This window comes from Pelobates fuscus, chromosome 3 (assembly GCF_036172605.1).
Source record: "Pelobates fuscus isolate aPelFus1 chromosome 3, aPelFus1.pri, whole genome shotgun sequence".
NCBI classification, from domain to species: domain Eukaryota; kingdom Metazoa; phylum Chordata; class Amphibia; order Anura; family Pelobatidae; genus Pelobates; species Pelobates fuscus.
Window position 1 is genome coordinate 154,783,042 of NC_086319.1, and position 18,082 is coordinate 154,801,123.

General features: G+C 38.9%; 1 protein-coding gene across 1 annotated transcript in view; it reads left to right on the forward strand.

Annotated features, from left to right (window-relative positions):
* Positions 1–1,021: 1,021 nt before the first annotated feature.
* The window catches only part of ISX (intestine specific homeobox), a 30,032-nt gene continuing 12,971 nt past the window's right edge, over positions 1,022–18,082 (forward strand). Inside the window, exons 1-3 of the mRNA XM_063446194.1 lie at positions 1,022–1,232; positions 5,376–5,402; positions 13,309–13,518. Of these exons, the coding sequence (XP_063302264.1) occupies positions 1,022–1,232; positions 5,376–5,402; positions 13,309–13,518 (448 nt within the window). The remainder of the gene's footprint in view (positions 1,233–5,375; positions 5,403–13,308; positions 13,519–18,082) is intronic.

The following is an 18,082-nucleotide window of genomic DNA, read 5'->3' on the forward strand; positions in this document are numbered from 1 at the left end:
ATATAGCAAAATACACAAAGAAAGGCAGAAATTATGAATGAAAGACAGTCTGCCAAATTGGATGGTAGACATTAATGGCACAATAAACATAACAAGAAGGAAAAAAATACAGACTGCGTAAAGACAGATTGTAAAGTTGGAAAAGTTAAAGGCAAGTACCACCTCAAATTAAAAATCTGGAGGGATGTATTTACTCGCACTAAAATTAAAAACTATTTACATAGAGTCAAATGAGGAACGCATATATAAAATCTATTTTAGATTAAAAAAAAATATTTATTTAGGTATTTTACAGTTGTTAAAAGATTAAACATTTAACATTTTATTTCAAAATATAGGAAAATGCATATAGCTTTAGACTATGTAGAGGGAATTTTCTTAAAAACAACTAAACCAAGGAATTATCATCCAATGGATTAATGAACGGATGGACATACTACAAAAAATGTTTTGAATTATTTTAAATAACCACGATATAATCTAAAGTTATTTGCCAACTTGTCTGCTGCTAATCCCAAGGATTATACTTCTACAAGCCTCAAATTAACTGTTTCGAGTACTCGGGATATTCGTTAGAATAATTGATTTTTTTTTTTATTATTTAGATTTTTTTAATTCTTCATTTAAAGATAATTTGGCAATGATGTTATTTTTAATAATCTGTATTATGCATACTTATATTACTTCCTCATTGCAGTTTTAGGGTGAGCTGTTCACCTGCTGGAAACTCCCAGAGAGCGCGTTTGTACTCAGTTCCTCTTAATGAGGTTTTACCATGCCAATTTCACCATTGAATCTAAAAGAAAAAGCTTTGTTTGCAACCTGAGAGACTTTCATGTATCTTTTTCGCTAAAGCATAGAAAAAAAATCAAAAATGTTCTTTTTCTGATGGTGGCTTGTCATACAAAGTTATTGTTACAAAAAGCTCCTTGTTTTGTTCCACGGACACTGTGGAGGACCAAATTTTAACAATACTACAAAGGAAAGGTCGGCGCTGCTAGTCTGTTCCTCGACAAAAGCAATGTCTTCCAGCTTCCAAATGATGGAAGTCAGCTCAACCACAGATTGTCAGATCACGTACTCAAAGCCAAATCTATCTTATTCAATCGAAGAAATTTTAAAGAAACCATTAAATCAAAATCTTTCAAATGAAGAAAAGGTTTTGAGATATTCATGCACTAAGGATCACCTACAACGCCAAAAGAAGCATCCCATTGAACTGGTTGTCACAGGCAAGTCAAATAAAAAAAATGTATGCAAACGAATGTTAAATGATTTAGTTTTTGTTTCCAGCATAAGCAAGAGTAATCTTGCATGAGATTCATAATTAATATTAATGCAGTATGACACTATGATTATCATTGGAAAAAACATACATGAAATCTGGTTGTTACTTCATTGTAAATTGTGTAATTGTTTCATTAGCCCCCATGATACATTTCATATCGTTTATCGCCTTAGTTATATCATCAGTTGAAAAGTGGTAATCATTGATTGTTAATGGAAGTTTCTGTTAGGGTGATAATTTTAAAACTGAAGTCTAAATATATGTATGGATAGTCCAAGTATATTTATATATTTGCATTTATACACTTTGCTTTTAAGATTATTATCCATATCTATATCCCTCTCCGTTATTAGTAGATTTATTTCATTCAGACTCTGGCCTACCAGCAAATCATTTACACACATTATACAGAATTGCAATGTCTTGCAATACTCTTTTATTTGAGAATTGTCATGTAATAAGCAGATATGTAAATCATTTTAAACGTGTTCTATTGACAATACCAGGTAATAGGCATCACAATTTTGAATTTTCCAGTGGAAACCCAATTTTTGGTCCTGCCAAAATAGAAATAAAAATAAATATATGCATGTTCACATTAAATGCCCCGGCTGTGCCTTTTCAGGAAGCTGTTATGAAGAAAATGTAGTGATAAAATATATCCCGAACCCCTGGTATGCTAAAGGTTAAAACATAAAAAAATATATTTGCGCAGAACATAATGGGAATTGTAAAAAAATATATATAAAAGCCTACTTATTTACTACAGTGAGAATTCAAAGTGAATTTCACATTTAATATCAAAACAGTAAAATTGGTTAAGTTCACTAAATCTTCCATGCTTCCAGTTTGGCTACTCTGACCTTAAATTTGAATTTTCACTAATCCTGTAAATCTTTCGAGGTTACTTTGGATTCATTGAAAAATGTGATGTTTTCATGCAGCCTTGAAAGGTCTGACCATACCTTCAACTTGTTGATTTTGTGTAATCTTATGGTTACATCAACTTCACCACTTTTGTTACCATTACTTTAAAAAAAAAAATATTAATCTTTTTTTAATTTCACTATTCAAATTATACTTTTTTTTCAAACTAATGAATACGTAAACAGAAGGTTGCATGCAAAATATAGGTCAACCGGTGTCACATTTCCACAATGTGTGCTGTATTGTATATTTAACAAAAAAAGGTAGAATCTGCAAAAAGCAGAGACAACATGTTTTGCATCTATTATTTAACTTACAGATTTCTGTTTTTTTTATTTCTTTATGTTAAGTGTACTTATGATACATATGTGTTTACTTTTTGGAGTCAATTCTACCTTTATCCTGCCCTTTAGTTTATGAATCAAATACACTTTTTGTTAGAGCAGTATTGCATATAATACTTTAATGATTATATTGCACATCTCTGTGTCCTTGGAAATCTGGAAAAGTAGACACTCAAGTATCACAAAGATATTTATATATTTGTGAACATGGGGACAATCACAGGATATTTAATTCAGATAATGTCATTCTCAAGCTCAGGCACTTGATGACAGTTGAGTGATGGGAACACCTTATTCCCACATGAATATCATAGACTAGAAAGATATCCTCTATAGCAAATAAATGAGGCAATGTTGGACCAATTCATATTCTATTCTCAAACATGACCCATATCCTAGTTACAAAACTCAGTAAATAAATGACATCTTGTGAAAAATACAGCGATGGAAGTAGGAATCAAAAGCAATCTAGTGATGTACGTTAATCATGTAACCAAGAAAAACATTCCAATGTAGTAGTTTTGTACTAAAGTTGAAATGTTGGATGGTTAAGTACACAGGCCAAATTTCATTAACTAGCACTTATATATTCGTTTTGCTATATTCTCACTGTACCCGGTTTTTGATTCACACATTTCCCAGAATTATGTTAACAAATTGCAACAAAAAACGAGAATATGAGAACAATGATACACATGTTCTTGCATTACATTCACACACTTCCCTGCTTTGATATTGACATGACTTTAATTTTAAATTTGTAATGCCATATTTTTATTTAAGCTCAGTGTTACAAGTTCTCATTCCCCATTTGTGTAATCTTGTGTCTCTATTCAGTATCAGTATCAGTAGTGTTAAAACAATAATATTTTACAAAGTTGGCTAAAGATAATGATAAAACTTTAAATGTACTTAAATTTTCCAATTTCACTCAGCAAGTCACTTAAACTGCATTTAAATTCCATCTGTAATGTAGTGTAATCTTTATTATGCCTTATTAAATGATTAATTTGTCTGGCAGTTTCTATTATGTTCTTATAGAGACAAACTCTCAATTTAAAACTATGCTTCATATAAGTGCAACCAGTTGTAAATATTAACATTAATACATTATTCATTAAAATATAATACAAGAGATGAAATGACAATGTTGCAGGATTGCAGCTTTGTAACTCCAGACGCTCCATCCAACAACTAGTCAGCCTGTCTGCCGCTGTCAAAGACCCCCTGAAGCAGAGGTGGGGAACGTCTGGCCCACTGGCCATATAAGGCCCGCAAAATCATTTGGTCTGGCCCATGGAGAGCTGACTCTGCTGTCTGCCTTTTTCGGGCTGGTGGGGAGATCAAATATCTCCCTCACCCACCTCCTGGCAGTTTGTTAAGGGAGACTGAGGGAGCTAGGACCCAGGAGCCTGTTGGATAGGAGGAGGACCCAGGAGGCTATGATCCACCCGCGAACAGGCAAGTCGGAGGGTTGCCACATGTTACCATGGTAACACTCTGACAGCGCTGTTCTCGTGGGAAGAAAAGAGTGAAGTCAGCCTGCAGCCGGAGGAGCTGAAGGCTAAAGTGCACGCAAAACCACTGGACCACCAGGGCTTGCAGTGATAAGTCCCTTCCTTCCAGGCCAGAGGTAAGGAGTGGGGGGAAGTGCATAAAGTTTTTTTTCCTCTTTTTAAGTTAGAAAAATATACATAGATTTTCACCCTAATCCCTCCACCACAATATAGACTCCTGACACACACTACACTCCCTCACACAAACACACTGCACCCCTCAAGCACACACAGAACCCCCCCCACACACACACATAACCCCTCACACAAACACACTACACCCCCTCACACACACTATACCCGCTCACACAAACACACTGCACCCCCTCACACCCACACAGAAGTCCTCACACAAACATTCTGCAACCCATCACACACACACACACAGCACCTCTCACAAACAGCACCCCTCACACAAACACACAGCACACCTCAAACACACACAGAACCCCTCACACAAACACACTGCACCCCACACACAAACACACACACAGCATCCCTCACACACACAGCACCACTCACACACACACAGAACCCCTCACACACACAGAACCCCTCACCCAAACACACAGCACCCCATCACACACATGGCACCCCTCAATCAAACACACAGCACCCCTCACACACACACACACACACACACACTGCAACCCCCCACACACAGCACCCCTCACACACACAGAGACCCTCACACAAACATACTGCACCCCTCACACACATACTGCACCCCTCACACTCACACACTCTGTGCCCCTCACACACACACTGCATCCCTCACACAAACATACAGAACCCCTCACACAAACACACTGTACCCCATACACACTGCACCCCCCCACACACACACACAGCACCCCTCACACACACACATAGTACCCCTCGCACACACAGAACCCCTCACACAAACACACTGCACCCCACACACACAGAGCCCCTCACACAAACACACACACACAGCATCCCTCACACACACAGAACCCCTCACACAAGCACACTGCACCCCATACACACATAACCCTTCACCCAAACACACTGCACCCCCTCACACACACACACAGCACCCCTCACACACACACAGTTTCCCGCACACACACACAGAACCCACACACAAACACACTGCACCCCACACACACAGAACCCTTCACACAAACACACACACACACAGTATCCCTCACACAAAGTTACTCCTGGGGCAAAGTGTGATGACATATACTTGCCTTAACTTCTTGCTTCTTGATGATGCTCTTATTCTATGTCCAGGTCTACAGCTGATGGTGGCTTCATCTGGTAAAAGCTGTGTCACTGTTGTACTCTTGTAAATTAATGGGAGTACAAATTGAGGGTCTGCAGAAGATCCTGAAAGATCATATGATCTCCCATTGCTAAACTTGTGCAACAGCAGTGAGATACCATAGGCATTTATTGCTCATTTAGTGAAATTATGTCTGCTTCCACTGGCTATCACTAGTGTCTGTTGATGAAATGGGCAGCATATGGCTGTGGAAGCGACATTTTGCTAAATATAGTTGCTAAAGAAGTCCTTGATTTGTCTCATACTCCTCTTCAGGTTGTAATAGATTCTATTTGATCCAAGGAGAGGTCTGACTGCCATTCTGGGGGTCACATTTGTTGTTGAGTGCTTCCAATTGGGTTTTATTGCCTTTTTTTGGATCAACAGCAAAAACTGATATAGGAGGGGCTGAACATGATGGACTCTTTTCAGCCTATATAACTATGTAACTAGTTTTATGTAAAATTAAAAATGACACTTTTTGATGTTTGTAGTGTCTTTTATTCAATTAAAGGTATGTTCAAGTTAACCTCTCTCCTCTTCCTTGACAACTTTGCTGCCTGGCTAGTCTTCTTCCTCTCTTCTAATATTCAATCCCTAATTCTTGGGGACTTCAATATTCCCATTAACCCACCTTTGACCTCAGCAGCCTCTAAACTACTTTCAATTACTTCCTCCCTCGGGTTATTGCAGTGGGCTAATTCTCTCACCCATGTAGCTGGCAATACCCTCAATCTCATTTTCTCTTATGCATGTACAGTACTCTATTTCCTCTCTCTGATCACCACCTCCTATCATTTGCTCTCGAGTACCCCATGACCCAACAACCTCAACCTAACCCCCCTCAACTCATTAGGAAGCTATTGACCTCCACCAGCTGTCAGCTGATATTGATTCAAAACTGCTATGCATACCTGTTCTGTCCCTCACTGGCCATCTCCACATATAACACTACCCTCACCTCTGCCTTGAACGCCCCGCTCCAAACATGCACCTCGAAGAGGATGCATCCCCAACCGTGGCATACTAAATCAACACGCTATCTGCAAAGTTGCTCCCGTTGTGCTGAACGCTCCTGGAGGAAGACTCGCACCCAGTCAGACTTTCTCCATTATAGATTCATATTGTGTTCTTACAGCCCTTGCCCTCACCAAACAGTCATACTTTTCCTCTCTCAGTAGTTCATACTCCCGCAATCCCAGGCGTCTCTTTGACACCTTTAACTCTCTTCTTTGCCCTGCTGTGATCACCTCCCAAATTAACCTTACAGCCAATAGCTTTGCATACTGCTCTACCAGCAAGATTGAACAGCTAAACAAAGAATCCTCCCAATCTTGCCGTTCTCTTTCTCAGCCAAACGTAGATCATGTTTTTCCTACCCTTCAAACGTTCTCCCCAGCTACTGAACAAGAGGTGGTTGCGCTTCTTCTTTCCTCTCGCCCCACTACTTGCCCACTCGATCCTATCCCGTCTCACCTCAGATCTCTCTCACCTTGTCTTGTGCCTTCCTTAACACACATCTTCAACTTCAACATCTCCTTTTCCAAGGATACCTCGCCCTGTCTCGGTTGGCGTCCCCCAAGGCTCTGTCCTTGGTCCCCTTCTATTTTCTCTTTACACTGCCTCTCTTGGCAAACTTATTGCCTCTTTTTGATTCCACTACCATCTATACGCTGATGACACCATTGCTCCTTCTTTGGCCTCACTGGTCAGTACCCGAAAGAAGAAAGGACCACAGGCACTCCAAATTGAAACCGTATGCAGATTTATTAGGAAAAAATGCAACGCCAAGCAACGTTTCGACCAACAAAGGTCTTTTTCAAGCTGAAAAAGGTCAGCTTGAAAAAGACCTTTGTTGGTCGAAACGTTGCTTGGCGTTGCATTTTTTCCTAATAAATCTGCATACGGTTTCAATTTGGAGTGCCTGTGGTCCTTTCTTCTTTCGTGTATAATTCTGGGATTGCTGGTCCTGATCCGGAGCACCCTTGGCCGCTGGGATTGAGTGCGGTTCCCACCATCTACTTTGCGTCACTGGTCAGTACCCTGACATAAAGAGCAGGCCACCAATTACTCCAGCCAGTATATCAGAGCATTTCTGCTGGTTAGCACGGCAATGCTCTGATTACTTCCACAGAGTGGGCCCAGTGCACATGGTCTACACCCACCAGGGGTGTAGATGAGATACTTCAACCACCAGGGAATCTGATTCCCGCCTGGAGCTCCCCCACCTGCTACGGCCCAAGTAAAAAAAAAGGTAGTAAACTTTTTTTTTTTTATTAGAAATGTAAGTTTTTTTTGTCTGCTTATGACTTATAGCCCAATGTCCCCCCACACATGCCCTGCATAACATGTAATCCTCTCAAACTCAGCACCCCCAGTCCTGTTTGCACACTCAGCAGCCCATGTCCCCCTTGCACCTCCTCAAACCCCATACCCCCTCTCAGACCCAGCTGCCCATGTCCCTCTCTCACATCATCAAGCCCCATGTCCCCTTCTTACACTCTACAGCCCCATGTCCCATTCTCACACCCTGCAGCCCCATGTCCCTATCCTACAGTCCCCCACACCCACACTCAACATCCCCTATCCTCTCCTAACAAACACATCCCATATTACCCCACACACACACTAAAGGACAATCTTGAGGGACATTGAAAAGATATGCCAACTTTGCGGATGTGTGCATGTCATTGGTGATTACACAACTTGCAGATCTCGGGCTGATCTGCTTTTAAATGTTCATGCTGAATTTTTGTCCTAGTCCAGCCCTGAAAAGGACAACAGCTGCACTACAGTTCTGAGAAATAGGTCACAGGGAAACTGCATTCTAGATGAGCTCTCTGAGTAAAACAAATAGGTGTATAAGCTTTAATGCATATGGATACTATAGCAATAAAAGCATTATCTATGATTTGAAACAAACACTCAAAATTCAGGAGAAATACAATACATACATTAAAAATAAAAGAAAAGAGACATGCACACTTTCCCAAATATCTATGCACATAAATAAATAACTGAAGGTTTTTAGTAAAACTCTGTGAGAGACCACCCTGTCTCTGGATTATTAAAGCTTTTTCCCCATTCTCCTGTTTGTTCGGTTCACTGTGTTCATCTAAAGCTTTCTGCTTACTGTTCAAATACCGAACAAATAAAGAGAGTGTACAGGCACTCTTCCATCGGATAGGTGCTGGATATCTGGGTAACCCACTCCTAATACCTCAAAGTAATATATACAAGAACATATGATACCGCACTCTAATATATGAAGCAATTATGTTAAGCAGATACTTGCAAAAATAGATTAATTTATTCAATATGTAGAGATAATAAATATCTCAGAAAATAATTCCTATGATAAATAATGTACAGCCCATCTCACCATAACCACCATAGTTGAAGTTTATACACTAAACATAACACAAATCAACCCCAATACAATCCGACAATATCAGTAAAGTAAGTGCCAATAGACACTATGTGGCAGAGAGCCCTCTATCCACTATGGAAAATATACATAGTCCATCCACAGAGAAATGTTGCAAAAAATATATGAAAAAAAAAGATATATCAAAAATATGAAAAAAGAGAAAAAAGAAAAAAAGAAAATATTTACAGTCCAAGTGTGTACACACTAATAGGTGTTAGTATATATCCAATTCTGTATGGTTTGATCTCACCAATGTTGAAGTTAATAATTGTTTGATGGACGTTGGAGGAATCAAAAGATAGGGGGTTATCCCAGGTCTGCAACAAACGAGAGATGCCTCCAATGTATATCCAGTATGTCCTCATGTGTCTACTAGATGAGGTAGAGGGTCTCCCTGGATCGTCGGTGGGGTGCTCGGTCTGCGCGCTCGGGATCTGGTAATCCCTTCAATGGGAGGTATAGACAAGATGGGAGGTATAGACAAGATAGCATTGTGCAGCAGTGTGACCAAATCATTCTATATGTAGTATTTTCAGCTATGAGGTTTTTTTTTGTTTACAGTTTTTTGTGGGGATAAACCATTAGCGGATAGCTAATTACCAGCAGAATGTAAGGTAATATATATATATATATATATATATATATATATATATTTTATTATTTTTTTTTTTTTAAACTTATTTATTTATTTAATTTGAATGGGAGAGCACAGACACTATTTTATTTCTCATTAGTATTCTGTGTAACTAAACAATTTATTTTTGTCAACTGTATAATAAATGCCCTTATTTCACATCTTGCTTTAGTTTTGTTTGTTTTTGTAACTTGATGCAGACTTTTTTTGGGTGATGCAAGTTTTCAGGGGAACAATTAGACTTTAACCCCTTAAAACCGGAGGGCGTACTATTACGCCTATTCTAAGCAGCTCTAAACGCCGCAGGGCGTAATAGTACGCCCTCACGGTTTTTGTTACTTACCCAGTCACCGGCGATTGCGGTTGGTGAGACTTACCTGGGATCCCAGGGAGGACCTCACAATCACATGGCCAGGTTAGCTGGCTGCTGAATTGCCAGCAGGGGGACTGCCTGTAATGACAGTTAGTCCCCCTGCTGGCTGGAAATCAAATAAAATAAAGTTAAAATCAGTATAAAAAAAATTATATACTTAGATCATATATATATATATATATATATATATATATACACATATACATACACACACATACACTGTCTAGGTGTATTTTACAATTAATATATATAATTTTATATATATATGTATATATATATATATATATATATATTAATATCAAATTACACGTAGACTGATACTGATTAAATATATATAATTATTATTTTAAATTAAAATGTTTTTAAAATTAATGTTAAAAAAATAAAATTACAAAAATTATTAAAAATAAATAATTAAAAAATATATAGATGTGTGTTATTTCATTCTAACTGTATTGAGATATTAATATATATATATATATATATATATATATATTTATAATAAAATACACGTAGAACGAAATAATATATATATATATATCTATATACATAAATATATACGTATATATCACTACCGTATTTATTCGAGTATAACGCGCACACGTGTATAACGCGCACCACTAATTTTCGATTAAAAATCGGTATAAAATTTTATACCGATTTTTAATCTAAAATTAGGGTGCTTGTTATACTCGAATAAATATTCGAGTGGGTGCTCGATAATACCGACCGCCGGGCTCATTACAAGCCCGGCGGTCCTGGGGGGGCGGGCAGCAAGCGTTTACTCACCTCCGTGCAGCTCCTCCAGCTTCCCAGTGTAAAAATATTTTTAAAAAATTATATATATATATCTATACATATATATACACATACGTATATATATATATATATATATATATATATATATATATATATATATGTGCATATATTAATTCTACATATATATTTATGTAATATTTTTACATAATTAGGTATTTTAATTAATTACAATTAGCGGGACCTACCCATGCCGAAAGCATAGGGAATTTAATTTGCTAGCACTATATTTAACCCTATAACTTTCCAAGACACTATAAAACCTGTACATGGGGGGTACTGTTTTACTCAGGAGACTTCGCTGAACACAAATATTAGTGTTTCAAAACAGTAAAATGTATTACAACGATGATATCGCCAGTAAAAGTGAGTTTTTTTTTTCATTTTTCACACACAAACAGTACTTACACGGACGATATTATTGCTGTAATACTTTTTACTGTTTTGAAACACAAATATTTGTGTACAGCAAAGTCTCCCGACTACAACAGGTTCATGTACAGGTTTTATGGTGTTTTCAAAAGTTACAGCGTCAAATATAAGACTTGTGTTTCATTTTTTTCACATTAAAATTTGCCAGATTGGTTACGTTGCGTTTGAGACCCTATGGTAGCCCAAGAATGAAAATTACCCCTATGATGGCATACCATTTGCAATAGTAGACAACCCAAGGTATTGCAAATGGGGTATGTCCAGTCTTTTTTAGTAGCCACTTAGTCACAAACACTGTCCAAAATTTGAGTTTTTTGCATTTTTCACACACAAACAAATATTAACGCTAACTTTGGCCAGTGTTTGTGACCAAATGGCTACTAAAAAAAGACTGGACATACCCCATTTGCAATACCTTGGGTTGTCTACTATTGCAAATGGTATGCCATTATGGGTGTAAATTTCATTCTTGGGCTACTATACAATCTCAAAGGCAACGTAACCAATCTGGCGAATTTCAATTTCAAATGTAACGTGCTATATTTGACCATGTAACTTCCCAAAACACCATAAAACCTGTACATAGGGGGTACTGTTTTACACGTGTGACTTTGCTGAATACAAATATTAGTATTTTATTGCAGTAAAAGCAAACAGTATTATGACATTGACGGTTAAAATGTCATATAGAACTAAAAAAATAAAAAAAATCTTATTTTCTCCCATTTATTTCATATTAAATTATGTTTCATAGCTAAATATTTGATATTAAATGAAAGTCCTGTTTCCCCTGAATAAAATGATATATAATAAGGGTGGATGCATTTAATATGAAAGAGTTGCATTACGGTTGGACAAACATGTAGCGCAAATGCCAGGTTTTGTTTACGTTTTGTTTTGTTCACAACGTGTACATTTGGCTCAGTCCTTAAGGGGTTAATTGTAAATGTCAAGGGGCTGTGTTTACCAATAATTTGTCATCAAAAGTAGGTTTATAAGCATTTACACAATCCAATGACCTCTCATAATCAGTAAAAAGACTCAACTATTATTTTATGTACATTAAACATTAAAATCAGGGAACAGTTTGACCCAAAATGGTGTTTAGAAAGCCTCGAGCAGGGCTGCCATCAGATATTCTACAGAGCTTAAAGCCACATCCAGTGTATGTGTGTTTGTAAGGAATATAGTGTGTGTATGGTGGCTGCAGTGTGTGTTTATAGTAGATACAGAGTGTGTATGTGTATAGTGGATGCAGTGGATGTATAGTGAGTGCAGTGTGTGTATGGTGCATGCAGTGTGTGTTTACTGGGTACAGTGTGTTTGTGTAAAGTGGATTCAGTGTGTGTGTATAGTGGATGCAGTTTGTATATATTGTGGGTGTAGAGTGTGTTTAGTGGATGCAGTGTGTGTAGTGGATATAGTGTGTGTTGTGTAGTGGATGCAGTGTGTGTATAAATGTGTGGGGTTGGTTAGGGGCTGTGTGCTGTGGTCACTTTTTTTTTGTTTAGTGTTAAGTTATTTTCCCCCTCCCTCTTCCCTAAGGCCTTTGAGCTCGGATACTACATTCTGGTGTTCTGGTGGCACTGTGCAAGCTCCTAGCTTGCTGTCTTGAGTAGTGGGGGCACATATGTGTGTGTAAGGGATGTTGTGTGTGTGTATATGGTGGATGCTCTTTGGACAGTGAGTAGTTTTATTGGTATTTTTTTTTTTTGTTTGTTTTTTTATATTAAGTTTATTCCCCCCTTCTTGTCTCATACCTGTGGCCAGGGAGGGGGGGCATGACATTCCTTGGGGTCTGGTGGCACTGTGCAAGCTCCCAGCTTGCTGTCTTGAATAGTGAACGGGGTCCCAAGATACTCCAGCTTCCACCTCTGGTAGGTTCTCTCCCATTCCTGCTAGCCTGTATTGTGCTGTTTCTGAGCATTGCAACACTTTGACAGCTGGGCCAGCTCATCACTATTGAAGCCAGCAGTGGTCCAGAGAAATATATGGCCTAGGACCGATATACAGCTTTATTGGTTGTACCTACTGATATGGGCCATGGCATTGAGCATTGCTCATAATCAGTTTGAATGAAAACTTTCTCTGCAACACAAGTTAGTGCTGATGCATTAAAACACAGGAGATATGGAGAAGATGTATAGTAAGTCTTCAGATAAGATTAGTATTTAAGTGGTGTGCAAAGTGGTAATGCAATACATTTCTTTTTCTTAGGTTCCATAATGAGCTCTTCTCCAGTACAGACTTTTCAAGGGAACCTATCTCCTGATTCAACAGAACAAAAAAGTCCAACACCAAGTTCTGCTGTTGGGGACATTATGTTAACTTCTGTGACATATCTTGATAAGATTCAGAAAATATCAGAAGATGGAAATCAAGAGGTTGATGATGAGATTGTTGATGCCATGCAAGACAGTGCCTCTTGTAAGTATATGTCCATAATGCAGTCTCTTGACAGACCTCTGCTGTTCAAGCCTGAGGGAAAAATGTTATGTTTCAGCTGGAACCAGATAAAATGTCACCATGATTACAATCTATTTACAAATACATTTTATGTAAGCACGTTTATTTTTTAGGAAATCCTTTACATTGAAAGGGTGGTTATTTTTGGTTAAAGAAGCACTCCAAGCACCATAACCACTACATCCCACTGGTGGGGTCTTCCAGGGTCCAGCCTGAGCCTCAGCTGAAGATGAATGTCTCAGAACCTAGCTAACCCCAGACTTAGTTGGCGCTCCTAGCCAATAAGCCAGTCCTGCACGGCAGGCCTTAGATCAGTGGTGCTCAAAAGAGGATGGGCCCCTCTGTCATGCGGACCCTACATAAGTTGTTAAAAGTGTTCTCAAGTCGCAAACCATTCTCTGTTGGAAGTAGTGGAGGCAGGGAGCAGCACCTAGCAGACCTCAGGTAAGAATTCAAACCATTCTATAACAGTTCGATTACTTCCAAAAGGGTGGGTGCCAAGATAGTCCTGACATAACGTCTACAGTGGGCTGTAGAGGTTATGGTGCTTGGAGTGGTCCTTTAAGCCAAATGGTGGTCACATAATCATTTTGAGCATCTTTGATTTTCAGTATGTAATAACATTTTGTCTACTCATTGTTGTAATACGTATTAGTAGAAATGATGCATTTTTGTTTAGAAACTGTAGTTTTGTTAAATTTGTTTTTCAGAAATTCTGAAATAAAAACAGATTGCAGCATTGGAGTTCTGGGTCCCAAAGAACATAGATAGAAATAAAAATCAATGGTTTTAGATATATATTTTAGGATCACAGTATAGGAAGGCAATTAATCATTCTTTGTTGAAATTTCCTCATATTATGCAAACCTGGAATGATCTCTTCCCAAAGTGTACATATATTAACATTCCCAGAAGTGCAATTAAATTATGCATGAAAATATTTAGCTTTCACCAACCCCCAAATAAACTCATTTTAAAATTAACCCTTTCTTTTTAATAAACTCATGATTGGTTTTATCTACCGTAATTAATTGATTTCTTTGAAGATGTAATCCTGCATCTCATTGCTAGTTTGATTTACAATTATAAGAAGAATAAAAATCTGAACTCTTGTTTTTCACGTTTAATAATCTAATCTTTAGGGGAAAAAATAATGTAATTTCACACCAGATAAAAGACTTGTAGACACCCCTTGTATCTGTAACCATCTGTTCCCTCCAGTTTATTATAACATCACATTTGGAATTTTCTTAAAGATAAATCCTAAAGTGTGAAGAGAAAACAGGGTATTTTTCAATTAACGGCATCAATGCACATAGTTCCACTGTGAAATCCTTTTGATAGTTTTTCTGAGGATAGCTCATTACAAACTGAGTGCATCAACTGGCAAAATATAGCAACTATTCTGCGTTAAGCTTCAACACTCCAGTAGCTCTGAAACCAATCAATGTACTTGCACAGAATAAAAATAGGTGTCATTTATTTGTCTTTATATTTTGGGGTACACACAAGGTTCATTACTTTGTTGGGTTCATATAGGTTCATCATTTGCACATAAGAAATATCATGCAGTTTCTTGGAATGTGACATTGACATTTTGTTAGGGAAAAGTGTGGATCATGCTGAGTGCTAAGTGTTCCTTATCAGCGGCATTGTTCTTCACAGTGTTCTTTGGAATTCCCCAGCTAAAAAGGCATTTTAAATACTGTGGGGAATAAAACTGCTCTGCATTACTAAACACCAAAGAAGAGACTAAGTGGGCTCAAGAGGTGATAATTCTTGGGCTAAAGTCTAAGAATAATAAAAAATCTCTCAGTTCTGCACAGGGTGATTGATGAGTCAAAGGGACACTCCAGGCAGCCACATATCTCAACAATGCAGTAAAAACAGGTCAGACTCATGTTTCCAATTTAAGGAACACTATCGTGTTTGGAAAATAAATGTATTTTTAACACTATAGTGACCTGGTAACTCGTTAGGGTACTGGCCCCTGATGTGTGAAAGAGAAATTTGATTTACTTACCTTTTCTCCCTCGCCATGGTGTTCCCCCCGTGGCCAGCCCAGCCTTGTTGGCTAAAATAATCGATCTTGATGACCTCCTCCAATGCAATTCTATAGGAAATCATTGAGGAGCTAGTGTGCATGTGCTGCAAAACACCCCGCTGCGACAAGTTTCATTTGGCTATATTGGTAGTAGTGCCTCTAATGGCTGTCAGAGAGTGAGCTGGGCTATAGAGGCATTGAACTGATGAAGGCAGTGAAATGAGAAAAGCATTACTCGGGAAGATGGTAAGCTTTCCTCAAGAGGGGTGTTTTTAGTGACTTTTTAAAGAACTAGAGGCTAGGGGATCGTCTCATGGCACAAGGCACAGAAGCTAGATTTTATATGTTGAGTGAGGGGCACATTGACAGTGCAGGTTAGAAGTTGGTGGTCAGACTGTGGGAAAGGTGTGTTAGAGACAGAGCAAAGGTTGTAGAAAACAAGGTTTAGTGTATTGCCTGCTATGTGTGTAGAAGTGTTGGTCAATTAAGTGAGGCCAAAGGAGGAGGTGATAGATAGAAGAAAAATAAAAAAAGGTGTGTCAGCGCTTCTAGTGTGCAAAATAACAAGAGGTGTAACACCAGGTGTATCCCGCAACATCCTACAATCTATAAAGTTAAAACCAGAAAGGCAGTTACCCTCTGGGGTTACATACAATATACCTACTGATGGTAGCAAGACATATGCATGTAATTGATAAAATAAACAGGACATATGCATGTAATCTAAAAAAAATTAAACAAGAAGTGCAGACTTTATAAAAAAGTGCTCTAAAAAGAGTATTGACAGTCACTCACTAGATGCAGGACCCTCCCAGGCTCTGTATGTAAGGCTTCCGGGTGCCTATACAGGCTGCAGATGATAACTGGATCAGGACACAACAGTATTCACAAAGGACATGGTGAAGTATTGTTCCAAAATGTATTTTAAATCTATAATTAATGTACATAAGGTATACAGGGACTGGGAATAAAAGGTAAAGCAGTAGAAAAAGGGCCAAAATGGCAAATATCACCACATTATATACAGTGCCTTGCAAAAGTATTCTCCCCCTTGACTTTTTACCTATTTTGTTACATTACAGCCTTAAGTTCAATGTTTGCTAGACCCGCTTCATTCTGGTTTCCGCGCTAAGCACTCTGTGGAATCGGCACTGACCAAAGTATCCAATGATCTACTCGCTGCAAAATCTCATGGTCACTACTCTATCCTAATTCTCCTTGACCTGTCTGCGGCTTTTGACACTGTTGATCATCAACAGCTTCTTCTCATCCTCCGCAATATCGGTCTACAAGATATTGCTCTCTCCTGGTGCTCCTCCTACCTCTCCCAGCGCTCTTTCAGTGTTTTTTTCTCTGGATCTGCTTCTTCTCCCCAAATCTTCTCTGTTGGTGTCCCCCAAGGTTCAGTCCTTGGTCCCCTACTGTTCTCCATCTATACTGCCTCCCTTGGTAAACTCATTAGCTCCTTTGGCTTCCAATATCATTTATATGCAGATGACACGCAAATCTACCTGTCCTCTCCTGATCTCTCCCCGTCCCTCTTGACTAGTGTCTCTGACTGCCTCTCTGCTGTTTCTAACTGGATGGCTGCCCACTTCCTTAAACTAAACTTGACCAAAACTGAAATTCTGGTCTTTCCTCCCTCAAGTGTTGTTACTCCTGTGTCTGTCTCCCTCCAAGTCAACGGTGCTACCATCAGCTCCACCACGCAGGCTCGCTGCCTAGGTGTTCTCTTTGACTCCGACCTCTCCTTCAAGCCTCATGTTCAATCTATCACCAAATACTGTCATTTCAATCTCAAAAAAATTGCGTGCATCCGCCCTACTTAACGCCAGATACGACTAAGGTGTTGGTCCATTCCACTGTCCTTTCTCGCCTTGACTACTGTAATCCGCTTCTCAGTGGTCTTACGTGCTCCCAACTTGCGCCGTTACAGTCCATAATGAATGCGGCGGCAAGGCTCATCTTCCTGTCCGCCCGCACCTCCCATGCCTCACCCTTCTGTCAGTCCCTACATTGGCTTCCTATAAAATATAGAGCTCAATTTCAATTCTGGTTCTGATTCTGGTTCTAGCTTTCAAATCTCTACATAATGCTGCTCCCACTTATCTATCCTCCCTTATATACAAGTATGTCCCATCTAGGCCCTTACGATTTGCTGAAGACTTACTTCTATCTTCTGGCCGTACTCCCACCTCAGATGCTCGCCTTCAAGATTTCTCGAGGGCTGCACCATTCCTGTGGAACTCGCTTCCCTCCTCCGTTAGATGCTCACCCAGTCTCCACTCCTTCAAAAAATCGTTAAAAACCCACTTCTTCATAAAAGCGTATCAATTAAACTGTTAATAGCTCCCAACTGGTTCCTCTTCTGCAACTGTCACTAGTCTAATACTATCCTTACCGTTTGTGTCATTTTACCCCACTCCCTCTAGCATGTAAGCTCATTGAGCAGGGCCCTCAACCCCTCTGTTCCTGTGTGTC